Source organism: Microcebus murinus, chromosome 2 (assembly GCF_040939455.1).
Source record: "Microcebus murinus isolate Inina chromosome 2, M.murinus_Inina_mat1.0, whole genome shotgun sequence".
NCBI lineage: Eukaryota > Metazoa > Chordata > Mammalia > Primates > Cheirogaleidae > Microcebus > Microcebus murinus.
Window position 1 is genome coordinate 38,401,713 of NC_134105.1, and position 22,718 is coordinate 38,424,430.

The 22,718-nt window shown below is 32.8% G+C and overlaps 1 protein-coding gene across 2 annotated transcripts in view; it reads right to left on the reverse strand.

Annotated features, from left to right (window-relative positions):
- Positions 1 to 22,718, reverse strand: part of FAF1 (Fas associated factor 1) — a 482,102-nt gene that overhangs the window by 206,052 nt on the left and 253,332 nt on the right. For both annotated transcript variants that reach the window (XM_012776173.3, XM_075998246.1), the window contains one exon: positions 15,234 to 15,320. In XM_012776173.3, the coding sequence (XP_012631627.1) occupies positions 15,234 to 15,320 (87 nt within the window). The remainder of the gene's footprint in view (positions 1 to 15,233; positions 15,321 to 22,718) is intronic.

Consider the following 22,718-nt stretch of genomic DNA (forward strand, 5'->3'; position numbering starts at 1 on the left):
ATCCATGCCTCTTGCTATTATATAATAGTTCCCAAACTCCAATAAAGGCAAATGGTTTGACCAGTGCAGTTGCAATCATGGGAAAAATTGGACTGGATATTTTAAACTGGAACTATTCTGAGAAACATGGAAACATAAGAAATAACATGATACAAGACAAAGAACACCTGCATGGGGGAGCAGGTTTAGAGCTGAATACTGGTTCTGCATTTTATCTTATTATTTACTGGGTAAGGTTTCAGACCAATATAATCACCCTAATCTACTAGTTAAAAATAAAACTTATTGATGTCTAGTTACCTACAATAAAATGCACTCATTTTCAGTATAGTTCGAGGAGTTTTTATATACTCTTGTAACTACCACCACCACAATCAAAATACAGAAAATTTCCATCACCTCCCTGAAACCCCTTATGTTCTTCTAGTCAACCCTCATTTCTGACCCCAGGCAAATGCCACTAAATTGGTGTTCGTCATTTTATTATTTAGTTGTGAGACTTCTTTATATTAATATTACCTAGATCCAGGCCCTTTACCACATATATGTTTCACAAATTTATTCTTAGTCTGTAGCCTGTTCCGCCCCCGCTTTTTTTTAATGGTGTCTTTTGAAGAGCAAAACTTTTAAATTGTGATTAAGCCCAATTTACTGGGGTTTTTTTTTTTTTTTTCTTTTATGGTGAGAGCTTTTAGTATCCTAAGAAATTTTTTCCTATTCCCAGGTCTTACAAGATTTTCTCCTATGTTTTCTCCTACAGGTTTTGCAGTTGTACCTTTTGCATTTATGTCTATGATCTACTTTGAGATAAATTCATGTATAGCATAAGGTAAAAGTTGAAGTTATTGATATCCTATTGCCCTGTCACTATTTGTTAAATAAAGACCATATTTTCTCCACTGCACTACTTTGGTATCTTTGTACAGAATCAATCAAAAACACATATATATGAATCTATTTCTGAACACTCTATTTTATCCATTAACTTATATGACTGTCCTTACATAAACACATTGTCTTGAATACCATATTAATATTTTTTGAAATAAGGCATCTTAAGTCTTCTAACTTTGTTCTTTTTCAAAATTGTTTTGGGAATTCTAGATCCTTCAATTTTCATATAAACTTTGGAATTAATTTATAATGTCTACAAAAAAAAGCTATTAAGATTTTGATTGGCATTGCAGTACCATAGCTTGGTTTGGGAGAGAACTACCACCTTAAAAATATTGAGTGTTCCAACATATGACCACGATAGCCCTCTTCATTTCTAAGAACTCTGTTAATTTCTATCCAATAATTTATAATTTTCAATGTATAGCCCTTGCACATATTTTGCTAAATTTATCCTTAAATATTTCAAGTTTTTGGAAAGAACTGTAAATGGTATAAATTTTTAAAACTCAATTTTCAAAATGTTCTTGACTACTATATAGTAATACAATTGATTTTTGTATGTTGATCTCAGCCTGTGATCTTGCTATCATTTGTCATTTCTTATAGCGTTTTTGCTGATTATGTTGGATCTTACAGAAACAAACTACTAAATATTTTGTATAAAAATAAAGACAATTTTATTTCCTCCTTTCTAATCTGCATATATTCTTTCTTCCTTATCTTATTGTACTGGTAAGCATAACACTGAAATTGTTAAAGTGGACCTCCTTGCCTCATTTCCAAACTTAGAGTGAAAGTATTCCCTCATTAAATATGACAACTGCAGCCTTTTCATAGATTCCTTCTATCAGGTTGGAGAAATTCTTTTGTAATCCCTAGTTTGCAGAGTTCATTTGTTTTTTCTTTTGTAAAAACTTAAGGTATAGGCCGGGCGTGGTGGCTCACGCCTGTAATCCTAGCTCTTGGGAGGCCGAGGCGGGCGGATTGCTCAAGGTCAGGAGTTCAAAACCAGTCTGAGCAAGAGCGAGACCCCGTCTCTACTATAAATAGAAAGAAATTAATTGGCCAACTGATATATATATAAAAAATTAGCCGGGCATGGTGGCGCATGCCTGTAGTCCCAGCTACTCGGGAGGCTGAGGCAGAGGGATCGCTCGAGCCCAGGAGATTGAGGTTGCTGTGAGCTAGGCTGACGCCACGGCACTCACTCTAGCCTGGACAACAAACCGAGACTCTGTCTCAAAAAAAAAAAAAAAAAAAAAAAAAAAAAAAAAAAAAAACCTTAAGGTATATTGGAGACTCATTTATATATATGAAATTCACCAATATTCCAGTTGTATAAACACAAACACATTTATAATACATAAATTTCTACCACCCTAAAAAGTTTTTCTGTGTCCCTATTGGAGTCAATCTCCCCCAGAACCCCTTGGCAATCCACTGATATGATTTCTGTAGCTATAGTTATATCTTTTCAAATTTCATATAAGTGGAATACTTAGTGCTATACTCTTTTGTGTCTGTTATCATTCCCTTACCATAAGTGACATATATATGTCACTACTCTTCATTGAACGCAACATTCCATTACATGGATATATCACAATTTGTTCATTAGTCACTAGTTGATGGACATTTTGGTTGCTTCTAGTTTTTTGCTATTATGAATAAAGCTCCCATAAAAAATTCAAGTATGAATCTCTGTGACAATATATGTTTTCATTCCCCTTGGGTAAATATCTAGGAGTTGAGATTGTATGTTAAGTGAATATTTAATTTTCTAAGAAGCTGTTGTTGTTTTCCAAAGCAGCTGTACCATTTTGCCTTACTACCTTGCTGACTGATTTTTATCATGAATATATGCTAAATTTTATTGAATGCTTTTTTGGATCTATTCAGCTGATCATGCATATATTCTCATTAATTTTGTTAATAAAATTATATTAGTTGATATTCCAGTGTTGCAACATTCATATATTACTGGGATAAATCCCAATGGATCATGATGCATGATCCTTTTTTTTTCACCTCCTGGTCCTTCGTCTTCATCTTTCTTTCTTTTTAAAATAACAGCTTTATTAAGATATAATACCATACCACATATCATAAAATTCACCCTTTTAAAATGTAACATTCGTTTAAAACTTTACATGTATTTCATAAAGGTTATTGGTCTGTAATTTTCTTTTGCTATAATGTCTCTGACCAATTTTGGTGTCCATAAAACAGTAGCTTCATAAAATGATAATCTGTACAGGATTGGTATTAATTTTCCTTAAATGTTTGATAGCGTTTGCCAGTGAAGTCATCTGGGACGTTTATGTTGTGGGGAAATTTTTAATTACAAATTTGCTTTCTAAAATTATAGTTGAGCTATTCTCATTTTTTTATTTCTTCTTGGATCATTTCAGTAATTTGAGTCTTTCAGACAACTTGTCCATTTCATCTTAGTTGTAGAATTTATTGGCATAAAGTCATTCATAATATTTCCTTTTTATCCTTTAACTGTCTGTATGATCTGTAGTGATAGCCCTTCTTCAATTACTGGCACTGGTCATTTTTGTCTTTTCTCTTTTTATCTTGATCAGCCTAGCTAGAGTTTATCAATTTAACTGATCTTTTCAAAGAGTCAATGATTTTTCCTATGTTTGTTTTTTATTTCATTAATTTCTGTTCTTATCTTTATTATATCATTTCATTTACTTGGATTGAATTTGCTCTTCTTTTTCTATCTTCTTAAGGTGGAAGATGATGTCACTTATTGTGGGTCTCCTTTTCTAATATAAGTATTTAAAGCTATAAATCCTCCTCTAAACACTGTTTTATTTGCATCCCACAAATTTTGATATGTTGTATTTTCATTTTCATTAAAATACTTCCAATCTATGTGATTTCTTCAACTCATGGATTTTGTTTTTTAAAAAGTATGCTGTTTATTTCAAATATTTGGGGACCTTCAGATACCATTATGTTGTTGATACGTAATTCAATTTTATTTTGGTCAATACTACTCATTACTATGCTCCAAAATTTATTGAAACTTTACTTACGGCCCAAATCCTGGCAAATGTACCATGCACACTTGAAAAGAATATATATTCTGCTACTGTTGGGTGATGTATCTATAAAGTCCAATTAGGTCAAGTTGATTAACAATGTTGCTCAAATCTTCTATATCCCTACTTATTACTTTTCTGTAAACTACTAAGAAAGAAATGTGAAATATGTAACTATAATTGTAGATTTATCTGTTGTTTTAGTCTAGGTGGTTTTTGCTTCATATCTTTTGAAACTGTTATTAGGTATATACACATTTAGGATCACTGTGCCTTCTTGATGAGTTGACCTTTTAATTAGCATGAAATCCCTCTCCTTAATCTAATAATATTCTTTGTTTTGTATCTTTTCTGATGTCACATAATCATTACTTTCTTGCATGGTAAATATTTAGTTTAGTGCTTGCATGGTAAATATTTTTCCATTTATTTGGTGGAAAGATGTTCACAGTAGATTAACCTATCATTGTCACTTAAAGTATGTTTTTATAGGCAGCATATAATTGAATCTTGCATTTTAAAATTCATTTTGATAATTTCTGCCTTTTAATGTGTAAACAATATATTTCCTGTAATTATCAATATGGCTGGATTTAAACCATCTTGCTATTTGCTTTGTATTAATCCCATCTTTTCTTTGTTCCTTTTTTCCTGCCTTCTTTTGTGTTTGTTTGTTTTTTTAAGTATTCCATTTTTTCTCCCTTAATGGCTTATTAGCTATACTTCCTTGTATTATTTCTTTAGTGGCTGCTCTAAGGTTTACAATATACATCTTTAACTTAATAGACTACCTTTAATTATTGTTATACCACTTCACATATAATGTAGGAACCCTACAACAGTATACTTCCTTTCTGTTTTTGGTGCTATTGTATATTTTACTTCTATATATGTTAAAAAAATTCCATATTACTTGTTACTGTTTTTCCATTTAAAATTATCTTTTAAAGATATTAAAAACATGAGGAAAAATGTCTTTTATATTTAACCACATATTTATCATTACTGGCACTCCCATTCTTCTCTGTAGATTCAAATCTCTATCCGGTATCATTTGCCTTTTGCCTAAAGAACTTCCTATAATGTTTCTTGTAGTGTAGGTTTGCTGGCACCAAATTCAATTTTTGCTTATCTGATAAAGTCTTTATTTCACCTTTAGTTTTGAAGGATTATTTTCAATAGATATCATATTCTAATTGGTCATTTTAAAAATATCTTTCAGCCCTTTAAAAATGTCATTCTATTGTCACCTGACTTGCACTGTTTCTAATGAGAAATCTGAACATTCTATATTTGTTCCCTGTGTGTATAGTTTTTTTACTCTGCTTTGAAAGTTTTTTCTTTTTCACTCTATTTCGGCAATTTTTTAGGACGTGCTTTTAGTGTGGAATTCTTTGCTTATCCTTCTTGGGGTCCATTGAACTTTTTTAATTGATGGGTTTATAGTTTTCATTAAATACAGAAAAAAATCAGCTATTATTTCTTCAATTTTTTTTTCCCCTTGACCTTGTTCCCTCCATCTTTCCTCTCCTTTTATAACTCTGGCTCCATGTATGTTAGACTGCTTAATTTTGTCCCACAGGTCACTGATACTTTATTTATTCTTGTCTTTTGCTCCCTGTGCTTCAGTTTGGATAGTTTCTATTGCTGTATCACCGGTTCACTATTCTTTTCTTTGGCAGTGTCTCAACTGCTGTTCATCTCATCCAGTGAAATTTTCACTTTAGATACTGTATTGTTTATTTCTAGTAGTAATTTTTTTTATTTTGTATATTCTACTCTCTCCTCATTAAGTTCATGTTTTCATTTAAATCCTTGAGCATATTCCTAATATTATAATAGCTACTTTAAAGTCTACATCTACTAATTTCATTATCTAAGTCACTTCTCTGTTTCTTTCAACTGATTTCATTCCTGGTTATGGGTCAGATTTTCCTGCTTGTTTATATGTGCAGTAATACACATACTTTTGATTGGATGGACTTTGTTTGTAGAGGCAGTTACCTGTTAAATCAACTTGCTCCTTTTGAGGCTTATTTTTAAGCTTTCAAAAAGGAAGTCCTTCACTAGTTTAGCTACTCCACAAAGATGTAACTCTTCTGAAGGCATCTACTGAATGCCCTGTGTATTCACTGAGGGGCCCCTACTATGGTTGGTAGGAACTCAAATATTTTTAGCTTTGTGTGAACTCTGAGAATTGTTTACCTTACAGCTCCCACTTGATTATTTTTTCTGGCAGATTTTGTTTGTCTAGCCTCTTAGAATTTCACCCTATATACACACAGATCGGTATTCAGCCAAAGACTTGGGGAACCCAACGCAGACTTCTGGATATTTTTCTCTGCTGGTAGTCTGCCTTGCAGAGATGCCTGGTAGCTGTCTTATCCTCCCCAAACTCCAAACTCCGTCCCTTCAACTCAGTGAAATCACCAGCTTCTGTTTTGGTTTCACGTCCATCCAACAGGATCCAGAAATTGCCTCCAGGTAGAACATAAGACTATCACAGGACTCATTAATTTTTTTCCTTCAGAGTTCTGCACTACTTGTGTCTAGTAACTGAAAACAGTTGTTTCATGTATTTTATCCTGTCTTCTAGCTACTTAAATGGGGAGGGAAAATCCCAGAGCAGTTATCCCTTCATGGGCAGAAGCAGCAGTCTACAGATTTGGGATTTCAATAAACTGAAATCAAGATCCACAGCATCAGATCTCAGTGCTTATAAGTTTCCTATGGGGCTGTCTCACTTTCATGTGTTTTCCCTCATATTTACTGAGTAATTACATGTCCCTTGAGTGCTTCATCCACACTCCCAAACTTCTCATTCTCTCTGTTCAGGATAGAGTTGATTTCACAACTTTTCTTTCCTTTTAAAACCAAACTTTCTTCCATTGCTTTCAAAGCTGTTCTTTCCGTCTGTTTAGTCTTTGCCTGTGTTATTTGTAAAAGACTCTATATGTTGACAAGGGCAATGAACCCTCTGAAGCTACTGAGTCTCACCACTATCAGAAGCAACATTATCCATGACCTTGCCAAATAAAGAAAAAGCCAGTGAAAATGTGCAAAGATTGCTTGAATCTATCTGCCCTAGGATAGGCTAACAAAGTAATTTAAATAGCATAAGATGACCCTGAAGCTACTCAAAGAATGGTTCTGATTCTGCATGTGTATGCAATATAAAGAAGGTGCTTACTCAAGGGAAAGGGAGTTAATGTTTGTTGAATGCCTACTAAATGCCAGACATCACACCAGGGGTTGGCAAAATTTTTCTGAAAAGGGCCAGATAGTAGATATTTCAGGGTTTGTGGGCCATATGGTCTTTGTTGCAACTAGACATCCATGCCGTTATAGTGTGAAGGCAGCTAGGTACAATACATAAACAAATGGGTGTGAATGTGTTCCAACAAAACACTATTGACAAAAACAGATGGTAGGTGAGATTTAGGTCCACAGTCATAATTGCCAACCCCAGCATTACATTATGTGCTTTTACATCAGCTAAAATCATATGAAATAGGTAATATGTAATCTTTTTTGTCCTTAAAAAATGGCAATTTCATATAGTTCAACCTAATATGTTAACCCATTTAATCTTCACAATAAATTTTCAAGGGTGTTAACATTATCTCCAATTAATTTGCAGATGAAGAAACTGAAAATCATATAGTAAGTAATGTATGCAAATAACAGCAATGCTAGGATTCAGTGAATTTGTATTGGTCTGCTCACTTGTTTTCTCTCTTTCTTTCTCCCTTTTCTCTCAACCTCCTCCTCCCTCTCTCTTTTTCTTTCCCCAATATACATACACACACACATACATTGATACAAACCAACTCACAATGTAGCTTCTCCTTCTCTTAAATCTGCTATTCTATTTGCCACTTAAAAAAGTTTAGTGTGTTACAGAGATCAGGGAAGAATTAAAAAAATAAAAAATAAAAAAAAATAAAAAAAAAAGTTTAGTGTTGATAATTTTTATTAGAAAGAAAATAATCTGATTCTCTAAAAATTTATCAAGTTATTATAATCATACAAATTGACCCTTTAGTTGTTTAATTGTCATAGATGTCAACTTAGTGGAGCTCTGAACAATTTAAATAAATGAATGCATAAACAATACATTTGATCCTGCAGAGCATAAAATCATGAGAAAGATAGTTCCTACTTCCAATGTTCAGAATTAACAAAAGGGTAGAATACAAATACACAAATTATAATGTAATCAAATGTTCTTTTTCTCTGGAAAGCCTTTTTCACCATCACCATGTGTTAGCAAAATTGGTTGTTCCCTCTTATATGATCCCATTGCATTTATATAAATTTCAATTGTCACTGTTTGTTTATATATGTCTTTCAACATACTCTTCAATCCCTGAGAAGCAAGACCTTATCCTCGCAACTTTAAGGGCCAGGAAGGTTACTGGTTTATAAGAGTTGTTCCATAAATGTCAAGTGAATGAATAGATAGATGAATAAAAATAAAATAATAATAGCCAAAGGTTAATCATGTTAGACATTCTTTCGATAGGTTATTAAATAGGAAATATACAATTTCAAATCAAAAGTATATTATTGTACCTCAAACAAGAAGCAGTACAATTAATCTAAGTATGCACCTAAACTATTAACACCATTTTGCCATCTTAAGGGTAGCCTGTTTATGCTAGCAGCAAAGAAACCTGGGGAACAAGTGGAGATGAAATTGTGAAAGGCATTTTCCATAGCTTGTTGAGAACTGAATATTTTTCCTTACAAGTGATCCAAAACCTGGAAGAAGTGGTAGTCAGTTGGTACAAGGTCTGGTGAATACAGCGGGTGACAGAGAGTTTCCAAGTCCAGCTGCTATAGTTTGAGCAGTTTTGTGTGTGTGAAATGTGATCGAGCATTGCCTTGCAAGATGATTGGCCTGTCTCTATTGACTAATCTCAGCTGCTTAATCACAATCATCCTTATCATGTCATCTAATTGGTTGCAGTCCATCCCCTGTAATTGATTGACCAGGTTTCATGAAGCTGTAGTGGATAATACCAGCACTAGACCACCAGACGGACACCATTAGCTTTTTTTGATGAATATTTGGTTTTGGACTGTGTTTTGGCACTTCATCTTTATGCAACCATTGTGCCAAACACATGCGATTGTCAAAAAGAATCCATTTTTCATCATATGTAACAAAATGGTGTAGAAATGGTTCCCATTTATGTCATGACAACAATGAAAGGCAAGCTTTGAGATGATTTCTCTTTTGACACTCATTTAAGTCATGTGGAACCCATCTATGCAGCTTCTTTAACTTGCCGATGTGTTTCAAATGGTCCAATATTGTTGGAATAGTAATGTTGAACCTTGCTGCTAATTCACATGTAGATTGAGATGGATTCACTTCCACTACAGCTTTCAACTCATCATTATCTATCTTGGTCTCAGGTCACCCACATGGCTCATTTTCATGATTAAAATCACCAGATTAGAACTTCTCAAACCTTCTCAAACCCTACAATTTATACTTAATAACCTAATAGTACTAACTACTTCAATCTTCAAAAATAAACCTAGGAGTAACTGTCCTTGTAACTACTGATGCCTTTAGTCTTCCAAATAACTCTATAAGTAATTATGCTTGTTTGACAGTTATGGAGGCTGAGACCCAGAGAAGTTAAGTTGTTTGTGATGACTCAAATAGTAAAGCGATAAGAGTCAGATATGAGAAAGGAAGGGAAGAATGAAGGAAAGAAAGAACAAAAGAAGCCAGGCATGGTGGCTTATGCCTATAATCCCAGCATTTTGACAGGCTGAGGTTAGAGGATCACTTGAGGCCAGGAGTTTGAGACCAGCCTAAACACCATAGCGAGACCCTCTCTCTACAAAAAATTTAAAAATTAGCCAGGCTTGGTGGGGCATGCCTGTAGTGCTAGCTACTTGGAAGGCTAAGGCAGGAGGCTTGATTGATTTCGATGCCAAGATTTCGAGGTTTCAGTAAGATTTTAGTAAGCTACAGTTATGCCACTATACCCAGCCTCAGTGACAGAGCAAGACCCTGTCTAAAAAAAGGAAGAAAGAAGGAGAAAGAGAAAGAGAAGAAAAAGAAGACAATGACAAAGAAGTGAAAAGAATTTAAATAGAAGAGCAGAACTACAAAATAATTTTTAAGAGGGTTACAGAAAGGGCATGGGAAGAGGGACACAGGCAGGGTTTCTTAAAGAAACGTCTTGAAGGAAGGAGATAATTGTCAGTATTCTGGGTGGAAGGAATAATATTAAATGACACAGAGTGGGAGAGAGCAATAAGTATATTGAAGAAGATGAATATTTAGCTAAAGCTGAGGCATATAAGGTATAATACACGATCATTCATTCAATAAATACTTATCAAGTATTTACTCAGGACCTGTATGGGAAAATAAGCCTGGAAGGAAAGTTTCAGACCAAAGAACGAAAGGTTTGAATGCCAGCATAAAAACTTGTACATAAATCAGCAGGTATTGGGCTGTCACCTAAAGTAAATAAGCAAGGCTGAATGTGATTCATGTTGTACTTCAGAAATATTAACTTTGCAACAATGAACAGAATGACTATAGTGGAGGCTTATGAATTTACTTAGTTGGTAACTACAGTGTGGTAAATATGTGGTAACTGGAGACTGCGAGACTCTGCATTTGAATTCCTATAAAATGGGAATGGTAGTCCTGTGTCAGGATAATGTCCACAAGTAGACACTTGCTAAACACAAGACACCAGGGAGAAGTCACAGCCACCACCCCTACTCCTATAAAGTGGAGGTGGTAGTCCTGTGTCAGGATAATGTACACAAATAGACACCTGCTAAACATAAGACACCAGGGAGAAGTCACAGAAGAAAATGGTCCCCATTAGAAGGAAAAAAGCAAATGACATTCTTTCATTCAAAGATTTGTTTCTATTGAAGAACATGTCTGGTTTTTGTTTTTATTTTATAGAAAGGCCACCATGTAATGGTTTTGCTTATAAGTGACCTTACATTCTCAATGTAAAAATATTTAATGAGTAGCTTTCTGTCTCCTAACACATGCCAAAGACCCCTGATTCTAAAATTTCTAATTTTTCAAAATCTGAGTATTTCTTAGCCAATGGAAAGACCATTAGTAATCTCAAAAGAAAAATAAAGACACACAACAAGAAAGTATTCAAATTAAAGGACTTTTCCTCTATTACATAGCATTATCAAATTCTGGAATTAAAAAAACTACATATACTCAAATTGTCTACATTATAATACAGTGTCTAAATGTAATTCACAGTGTTAAAATTATTTCTACTCTCTAGAAACCAAGAGTGTCCTTGTTAAAGTGTAAAATGAGATTTTGCCTGCTTGCAACTCCTTGTTCTCACAGCTGAACTGTCACAGCATGAAAACATTCCCCTACTGGTGAAGCTTTAGATACCTATTTCCCTGATGAAAGAGTGCAAAAGGAACTGAAAGAGTTATTGACAATTCATACAATATCCCATGCTCCATTAGGGTACAACCACAAGGAAGAAAATATTTTAACCCTGAAGGGAGATGGGCAACAATATTCTTGATTGTTGACTTCACTGAGTAGTTTGAAAGTGTCAAAAGACTGAAAATTCTACCAGGTTAGTAAGAGAATCGAGATTGTATAAGAATCTGATTATAAGAAGCCTGTTTCTTCATCCTGTTTAATAGATCAAAGGTTAATGAAAATTATACTGAAGAAAACATCTCCTGTGTTATTGCAAAGTATTTCTCATGCAGTATAAAAACACAAATGAATAAGTATTTTAATCTAGTTCTTCCCCATCCACTTCTTTTTTTAAAAGAATAGCTTCATTGAGGCATAATTTACATGCTGTAAAATGTAATCATTTTAAATGTTCAATTAAATAATTTTTAGTAAACTGAGAGATGTGCAATCTTTACCACAATCTAATATTTAGAATATTTTCATCACTCCAAATCCAATAAATTCTTAATCTATGGTATTTCCACGAATTCATGGAAGCCATTTGTATTTAAAGCTACTGTATATTCAAGGCCATAAAAATTTCTGCAACTTAGCAGGAAAAATACAAACTAACCTCATTTTTAATGACCTTTATAACCAATCCTCTACTCTGGCACTGGAAGCAAATGTTCAGGTGCTTTCTCTGAAAGTTAAACCATTCTAAGTAATAAGTTATGGCACACTGTCTTGGAAAGAAATTAATTATATTTTTGTTGGTAACACATTTCAGGCTGTTTACACAGCTGACATTTCTCAGCTGTACCCAATTCATGCCCTAAGCTGTGAGGACTATCTTGTTTTGTAGCAGATGCCTCCACTTGAGTGATTTCAGTAAATATAAAAACACCACTGCCTGCAACAATATAGATTACAAGCACCAGCTTTATGAGTTTTTATAGTCCTAATGAAAGAAAGATTTTATGACACTTATTTGGCTAGGATCTCCTTAGAAGACTACAGTTATAAGCCATTTTTATCTAAACTCAAGCACTGGAGCTGGTGGATCTGCTGTAGCACCAGTTAAAAGCAGTCTGGCCCTAAACATCTTTGTTTTATCAAATCATGCAGCTTAAGGCAACATCCTGCCAATGTGACATTTGCTCTGGGGAGGTGTGGGCAGGCACCACTTCACAGATTCCAGGACAAGGTGAAAATATGAATAATGAGGCAAAAAGAATCAAGCCTCCTGGTGGGAATTCCCTCTTGTGTTTGCTGTGTTAGATACAGCACTAAGTAGCATTATAGTCTTGGATACAGTCAGTTTTAGCTGCTTTCCATATTTTCCTATAGTAGTGAAACTGCATTACAACTCTTTGGTAAGAAATTAAATGTTATAAAAATCATTAAACATGGGTCTCAAAAGACAATCAGTTTGTGACAATCCTGGACAACATAGTGAGACCCTCATCTCTATAAAAAATTTATAAATTAGCTGGGTATGGTAGTGGCACATCTGTAGCCCCAGCTACTGGGCAGGCTAAGGTGGGAGGATAGTTTGAGCCCAAGATTACAAGGAACTAAGATCATGCCAGGGCACTCCAGCCTGGACGATTGAGCCGGACTCTGTCTTTTAAAAGAAGAACAGAAAAAGAAAAGATACAAGCCAGTGTGAATTCAATGAATTAGCATCTAAAATGTAAAAGGCACTATGTTACAGACAGAAGAACTGATTGTATTTTATTGAATTTGCGTATTATTCTTGGAACTGGCACTTGATAAGCCTATTTCAGTCTAGTCTCTACAAGTGTGGGTTCCATGAGCAGTTGGTTCTTCCTACCCTGTGAAGCCCCATATTTCTAGATATTCTCTATTACCTTATGCTTGTGCTCCTAAACCAAATTATTTTTGCTTTAAACTTTTTATTATGAAAAATTTCAAATTATACAGAAGTTGAGAGAACAGTATAATAAACCCAATATACGCTCCACCCAGATTCAACAATGATCAATAGATGCCTAATCTGGATTACCTCTATTCTCACTCTCCGCCACCCACAGTTTATTTTGAAACAAATTTCAGGCACCATTTCATTTATTTAAACCAGCCATTTCACACCTGCGATCTTTTTCTTGAGTTATCTTAACGTTAATCACAATATTGACTCTTATTATCTACTCTGAGTCAGATACTATATATATATATATATATATATATTATCATGCATCTTTATAACAATCCTCCAAATAAGTGAGATAATTAAAACTCAGGAAATTTAAATGACATGCTTAGATCTTAATTTTATTTTCTTCTGTTATTTCTTGTAATGGGTTCTTAGACAATACTAAGAACATTTCTGGTTTATTCATGTCTCGTCAGGTAAACAGTAGGCTATCATTTATGAACATCACTCTTTTAATTTTGTAAAAATAAATGTAGCTCATTCTATCAAATTTCTAACCTCAAAGGAAACAAACAAACAAAAGAACCCAACAAAACAAAGAAACCCCAACAACTACTATCCTTAGCAATGGACAACCAGTCAATAATACTAATGATATACTATAATCTCAATGATAAAATCAGTTGTTCAGAAATAAATGTAGGGGCCTATACCTAAATAATTTTTTTGCTGGAAGGTTCATTAAAATAAGCTGTGCTATTTTCTGATTATTTTTAAAGTTTCATAACCCACAAAAGCATGTTCCAAAGGCACAGCATTTAACACTGTAGAGTAATTAGACGCAAGTATCATCTACATAAACAAATTGTCTTAAAATGTTTCTGTCTTCCACAGAGAATTCCTTCACATTAAAATACATGGTGTTGGTGCCAGAAGAGGAGTAGTTATTATCCAGGCAGAAACATAACATTTACTAGAAAATATGGAAAGGTAATTCAATTCTAAGCCATAATCATTAAAAGATGTTTACAAAGTCCCAATTTCTTTTTAGCCATATTTATTTTGAAAATTAGATTTAACTTCAGAATTCCTGAAAGATTCTTTTATTTTTACTTTTTTTTTTTTTTTTTCCTATTTTTACTTTTTTTAAAAAAATGAGTATCTGGTTAGAACAAGCAAGTTTATGGGAAAAAGTGACCAAACAATTTCAGTTGCCTCCTTAGATAATAAAATTTACTCTCATGGAAAAGAGCAATGACTGGAAACAAGGCAGAGATAGAAAAAAATGTCTGAAAATTTACAATAGGAATCATTATAAATATAATATCAATATAATATAAATAAATATAATAATAGGCAAAAATGACAGACTAAATCTTTTCTTCCAGTTTTTTATGATAGTGAAATTTATGGGTATATTTAAGATTAAAGTGCTTTTTTAATACTAACTGTAAAACTAGGTTTGTTTGTTTGTTTATTTATTTATATTTTCTTTTCTCTTTTACAGCCTGGGCAACATAGCATAAAAATTGTTTTTAAAGCACCAGTCTACTATGAGAAATTTAGTTTTAGAATGAAATATAATGATTAGTTGATTTTGAAATACTGTAACTTAGGAAAAAAAAATTTTGATTTGAACATTCGTAATATCTGAATATATTCTTCTCATCAAGGAAAAGAATTTAGGTCAAATCAAGAACCATCAAGCTTTTGACATTGATACTATAACATTGCCAATACAATGTTGATGTATTTGGCTTGTAATATCTATTCTTCAAGTGAACTCAAATTATTACAACTCCTCTTGTTTTCACATTGATTTGTAAAGTTCTTTCAATGGAAGATTCAAAGCATTTGATTCTGCTTATGATCAAAGCCAATTAGAATTAAAGTAGCAAAAGAAAGAAGAGGATATAAAACTGAGAATTTGACAGTTACTTACTGAGTCATCTGTGGCAGAAGTTGGCCAGCCTTCCCATAATTGATGGCGAACAGGGATACTTGTAAGGTCATAAACATTTCTCTTTACCTATTAAAAAGAAAGAAGTAGCACAATTAAAATAGGATTTCTACATGACTTATGATAGCTTCCAATCAATTTATGTGGCATACACTGAATTTCCTGTTTTCTTCTAGATTCAAAACAAGAATTTAAAACAAGGAAAACACAAGTCAGAAATATTTTGTAAAGAAGAACAATATCAAATTTAAAAGATTTTAAATGAAGACTAGATGAAATAATAGTTGAAGAAACATCCCTTTTCCCTTAATTGTTTTTCAACTCCTGGTTGACTTCAAGTTTCTTTTCAGTCAACAAACTTCACGCACACAGTTCACTTAGGGCCACAATTATAAATTTTTGTAATTTATTTAATTTTTTAAATGTGCAATGATTCAAATATATATTGCAAGTTTCTATGTGGGAGAGAGAAGGGTAGTGGTTTTTGGGGGAGGAGCATGGGAGGAAAAACTTCAAGTTGTCTTTATTTTTCCATGTAAGTTTCAAAGATATAAAAGCTTATTAATAGAGGTTATTTCTTTGAAATCATCCCAAATTAAAAATCATTTCAATGGAATATTTATTAACATCAGAGCCATCCATTATTATATTGTTTAGGCCCTTCGTGAAAATAAAATACAACAAATGCTGTTAAAGATGAAGAACTATTTTTCCCAACACGCAATATTATACCTTTCAATTTAGAAGGAGAGAAGGGAACTTACTAGAATACGGTATTGGAAGGTTAAACTCTATGTTATCCAGTAATTAAGAAGTATCATGTCTTTCCTTCAGCTTTTTTTCTAAATAGCTTATAGAAATTCCATTTTATTCTTTATTCACAAACAAAATAAATTAACAAATCATAATAGTGGAAAGACCATGTCTCTTCAGGTTAGTTATGGCATTATTACCCTATTGTAGCAAATGAAGCTAGTGTTGAAACGTTGCCCATACTATATTCTATAATAAGACTTCAATATGGTTCTTTATATTTCAACAAGCATTCATTCATGTTTTAAAAATGCAGAAGTCTAAAGTATCATGTTGTCCAATTACAGCATTTTGTTATCACATTACTCTTTCTTATACATAAACACATCTAAGCTATTCTTCCAGTGAAATAGAGATATATGTTCACTAGGGAAAGGAAAAACAAAACAAAACAGAACTCAATCTATTTTTATCTCTATTGTACACCTGTGGAAAAAAAGAGTTAGTAAATGAGATCTGAGGAGCTTGGGGTATGGCTTGATCCCTACTCAATTCAAACAAACAGCTTTTCTTTAGAGGTTTTTAGCGATGGCCAGTCTACCATGCAATATTTTGTTTATAGTCAGTCACATCAAGTTTAGAAATTTTCATCAGTTATTATTATCCAACAATTTATCCAAATGCAACTGGTTTAACATCTGATCATTTTCACCAACTGAGACTATCTAGTAATGCTTAAAAATTAGTGCTCTTAAGGAGAAAGGTGATCCAGAAACCCAAAGCATTGTATTAATAAAAGAGAGAGAATGGATAGAAGGAGTATGAGGAGTCTTTAGGCTTCAAGGCAAAAAAAATTCCTTTTTTAAAATTGTTTTTGGATCATGTTGCCTAGATATACCGAATTTTATCACCTATTTTTGAATAAAAGCAGGACAAATATTTATGTATGTTGGAAAAGTGGCCAGGCTACCCCAGCATTTGGAAGTATACACAAACAGTATGAGTATTTAAAGAAATAACTTTGGAGTGGGATTCTTTAAATTCCACCTTAATTCCAAAATACAACAATAAGGTATTATGAAATAAACAGTATTTTCTTCTTTCATTAACTCATCTGTAACTGCACTGAATTGAATAACATTCCTTTGCTATTCTAAGCCTGAAAAGCATGTTCTGGCTATAGTGTTATGTTGGTATAAAGCACAACGCCAGACTGATGTGCTGAACAAAAGTGATCAAAGTTAGAGTAATGTTAGCCACTGCACAAGTATTTGGCTTCATTGTTCTCCCCAGAATGACATCTGTTAAGCAACTTGTCATAGAATAAACTGGTTAATGCAGACAGAACTTGGCTGAGAGGGTACCATGTAAAGCATATTAGGCTAATGTTTAATTGTTCCAATGCAAAGGCTAAATTCCCGGAGTATGCTGAGATTAAGCCAAAAGAATTTTGTGTTGAACCACAATCACCAAACAACAATTTAAGTGAAAACAAATTGGTTTTTCAAAAATAATTCCATGTTTATCAATACTGTAACCACAGGTAGATTTTACCAGTATATGGGTAAAGCACAAGTGATAAAATTACAAATGCACCAAATGAGTGATGATTTTACTAACAGAGATATTAGAATTCCATTAACTTTATTGATGGTTATATTTAATTAAAAATTTAAACCACAATCCTTCAGGGAAGGCAAAAAATCCAAAATGTAAACAAAGCAAAAGTTAAAATGATTCTTTAAAAAAATTAGTATTCCAGAAAACCTGAATGATAAAATACAGCTGTGTATAAAATGATGCAGATTAATTTAAAGTCATCATGAATCAGATGAAGGACAGAGAGTTCTCTCAGAGAAGGAGGGAGGATGGAGAGAGAAGGAGAGAGGGAGGGGAAGAGAGGGAAGGAGGTGGAGAGGAGGAAAGAAGGGGAAAAGAAAAGGGAAGGAGATGGGGATGGAAGGTAAAGAGACAGAAAGAGGGAGATGAGAAAAAAAGAAAGAAGGGACAACAAGATAGAGAAGGGGAAGGGGGAGTAGAGTAATTGATCAATTCAAGAGATGTGAGAGCACTTGTGAGAGGTAGAAAGAACACACACGCAGGCTGCGTTGCTGTGGCTGGCATGCCCAGCTGTCATTATTGTGCAGCTTCTGATGGAGTTTCATCTTTAGAGTGTGTGTTAAATTCTAGTTAAGGACAAGTGGCACTTCACAGGGTAACATTTCCTAAGGGCCTTTTTGTTTTACACATTTTCTTTGATCAGCATTGGCTCAAGATCATGCTGAACCTTCATAATCTTTTCAATTCTTGTTTTGCATTAAGCTCTAAATCTATGAGATTTCAAGCTGCTAAACTATGCAAATGTTTCAATTAGTTCTGAAGGAATTTAATAAATGCTTTAATTACCAGCTGAACATTAAAATTATGTTACAAACTATAATGTACTTGGATCAAGAGTTCCAGATTGACAATAGGTTTTCCAGTTTGCTTTCTAGATTTTCTAAAGGGATAGTTTAATTTCTTCCCCAAGGTTTTAGATAAGAATTGTTTATAACTGAGAAAATATATAAATAATATTAACTCTTAATAGTAAAGAATTAATATGGTATTGATTTGTTTCCTTATTACTTTTCATTAACAAACATCTGTTCATATACTATATTTAATGTAAAATGCTAAGCAATAGACTCTACTTCGTACTTCCTCAGTGTCTGTGGAAATTTCCATGCTAAACACAGCACTAGGAAAAAGATCATTTTATTACAATCTGCTCAATATAAAATTATAAAAATACCGTATTTTAGTTTACAAGATATTCATCTCCCATAAAATTTGATTACAATTAACTTAAATTTTCCATATTATTTTTTAATTAAGTTTCATCAGAAAAATCTTAGAAAAATAATTCTTAGGAAAAGTTACTCTGCTAAAGGCTAAATTTTGAAGCTCAGATCAGCCTCAAATGAGTTTTTGTAAACTATACAAATTAAAAAATATAAAACAGTAGATAATAATGTCAGCTATAATAAAATGATTTCTTGTGAGCAAAATGTTGGTCAAACTACTGAAAAACATTTCAGGGAATTTTAAATGTCATTGAAGTATTAACCAAGTAAAAGCAGATTCTAATAATAGAAAAGTCACAAAGTTTGAGGTGTTGTGGCATAATGAGAGGTATAGAGCTAGATTTCTAATCCTAATTCTGATCGTTGTTACTGTGGGCAAACTGATGAAGCCTTTCTGAGATTTAGTTTACTTAACCTTAGAAGAGAATACAACATGGTAATTTCTGATTTTCAAAGCTCTAAAGTCCTATGATTTCATAAAAATATTGTGGTTAATCCTAGGTACAAGAAAAGAAGTGCTAAATATATATAAGACAAGGAAGTAATGAGGGGAAAGTTTAAAACTAGTAAAGCTAGAAAATGGAAGAACAATAGTAAAGTTAATAAATATAGCAGTGACATCAAAAAAGAAAATGGCAAATAATTTCAGGTGCGAAATAAAGATATAAGTGTTTGGGTGAAATTTTTCTTGGATGAAGAAAAGTCTTAGTCTTTACTTTCATTACACTTTTTTTAAAAAGCTAATTAATATTTTCCCCTTATGAGATGTCATTTAAAAATGAAGCCTGTCACATTGGTTTCCCAAATAACTATTCCATCAACCAAATGTTATTAGAGTGGCTATGGTTTTGCCATAACACTACTAAGTGATATAGTTTCAGTTTTATTAATTTATTTGAACATTTAAAAATTTGTGAAATCTGGCCCATGATTCTTCATGTAGCAAACATTTTAGTAAAGAAAAAAAAGAAAAACTCAAAATATTTAATTGCCATGGGCTTAGAATAATAGCTATTAGCACTTTAGTTTCTAGATTTTCTGAATTAAGATACTATGTCGCATTATAGCCCTTACAAAAAGTACCCTGAAACTACAGGCATCTCATTCTTTTATCATTCTTAGAAGAAAAGGCCTCTGGTCATATTAGAACCTGAGCTTATCCAAATTTTAAATATACCAAAATTTGAACTCCAAGTACTTCACTCTATCAAATGATGTTCTGGTTAAGAGTTTGCTAAATAATAACAGCACTGAACAAGTTAAGTATTTGTATGTGTTTAAATCAAAATAAGGCATACTGGCTAGGCTTAGTTCCAGTTTCCTAGCAATCTTTGGTGCTCTGAAAGGCTTATAGTTAAGAAACCAATCACTTCTGATTCAAAGTGGGTTTTGAACACATACTTCATATCTAAGGTCTTTTCTTTTTCTTCTTTTTAAACATATTGTACAGATTTGTTTTACTAAGATGCAAGTTACAACCCTCCTAAAAATCCTTCCTGAACAAAAAGCGCTTGAAACCGGATGGTGCAAGGGGAATGAGAAGGTGGCATCAGTAATCAAATGTTAATTAGCAAGCTTTTTTTTTCCTTCCCCCAGGGCTGGCCTGTGTTGGAGAATTCAAATCAGAAATCAATGCTCCAAGTGTTTAACTATTACTTCTTCTCATTAACCATTTAAAAGACCTAACTATTCTCTCGTCATAAAAACAGTAAATGGAGACATTTCTTTTTCTCAAATACTATCTTTCCAAAAACAATGAGGATATTGTTTCAAGAAAAGTATAAAATTGAGTTGCTTTCAATCAGGCTTTGAAATGACTATATTCTGCAGTTTTAAAACATCTTTTGGCTCTAAGTGAATTAATTCTTCATTCTAACCACTGTAACTTAGTTTTGCTTTGTACTATATTTAAAAACTTATTTCATCTCTTCCCTATAAAGAAATTTGACAATTGGCATTTTAAGAGATTACTAGGATGATGATGATAAAGCTAATCAAATATGGAAACTAGTTTAAATGCATATATTGGAAATGGATTTTGGCCATCTTAAAAAAACTACCAAGGATAAGGCTTAGCACTTTCATTGGGTTATATTGATAATTGCTTACACTAAAAGTCTGGTGTGGGTGAAAATGACATTAAAATTGCAAAGTTAGATCATATTTAAAGTAATTGAACTAATAATCATGAATTTATTGAAATGAATTTATATCCTTAATTAAAGGTTAAACCTGGATTTTAAGATAAAAGACAATTCATAAAGTGCTAAGAAAATGTTTATAGATGAGCAAAGCTCAGTATATTTCATAAATTGAAAAGAGGCTAAATTTTAGGAGCTTTCTAAAATAGAGGTATAGAGAAATTGTGAAGTTGCAGAAATTAAAATTATAACTAAAAAAAATCGGTCAATTATTTTTCTACAACAGTGGTTCACAGTGTGAACAGTATTAGTACCACCTGGAAACTGTAAGAAATGCAAATTCCTGGGCTCCACCAAATACCTCATGTGTTGGACACTCTGGAGGCATTAATCTGTGTGTTAATGATTCCTCTAGGTAATTCTTACCAAAGTTTAAGAAGCACTACTTTAGGATGTACAAATTGTATACAGGCTCTTTCAGGATGGTCATGCATCTTGAGTTTACTGATTCTAAAATTTTTTGAGCTCTGCATAAGATGGACAGTCCCTTCTGAGAATGAATATGATTAGTAATGATTTGTTACAGAAATTTTAGAAATACTGTAATTTTGTTTAGATAAGTAGTTTAGTCTAAGAAATTAATAAGCGAAGACACTACTTCTTTACTATAGACTTTACAGCATTCTTAATCTAAATTTCTGCTAACAGAAAATCTATGTTAATCTTCAGGTTTTCTGCCTCAAGCTTAAATGTGATTGCTTTCTGGCTATAATTTATATTTGGAAATTGCAGTAAACCTGCAAATCCACAATAAATGATCTATTGGTCACACTAAATAAACTTGGAAGATACCTATATATGTCAGCTGAATTAAAGAAATACCCTAAACACTAGAGAACTATGTTTGAGACACATAAATGACTAACTATTTTTTCCTCTTGTGGGTTAGCTGAAACAAGACCCAAAAGAAAAAGGTTAATAGCCTATCAGTAAATCAAGACCTTATTGTTGAAGGCAATATCTCCTCTCTGTACTTTTTGGAAACAATGAGGGAATAAAATTTTTCCAGTTATTTAATGGCCTAATAAATACTATAGAAGCAAATGTTTCTTATTGCCTGTAGTGAATAAAACAGCAGTCACTCAATAAAAGCTCTTAAAATATCCTCATTAGTAAATTAATCAATTTATAATTCCTTCCACAAATTTAAGCAAAAGGTCAATTATAAAAATAACTGGAAAAATTACAAGAACATTTTTAGGAGTTTTACTTTAACCTAAAACCATTTTGTGAAATTCAATTTTATGTACTACTTTAAAGATTGGTCACATAATCAAGAAATACTGCGGACCAGAAATGTTTTGATTTTTAAGTCTGAATTTTTATAGACAAACAATCTAATATAATGTCAGAAGCAATGTACTAATTAATCTTAGACATAAACATATATGCAACCAAATATTTAGATATAAGGATATTCATTACAGCCTTATTTATCATACAAAATCATCAACAAAAAACCAGCACAATCTAATATCCAATAATAGAATAGTTAAATGAATGAACGAAATACCATGCAGCCATTAAAATGATGATGTAAAACCAGGTTCAGCAAAGAACAGCCCAGAGGCCAAATCCAGTCTACCATCTTTTTTCGTAAATAAAGTTGCATTGGAACACAGCCACATTCACTTGTTTACATTTATCTCTGACTGCTTTTGCACTAC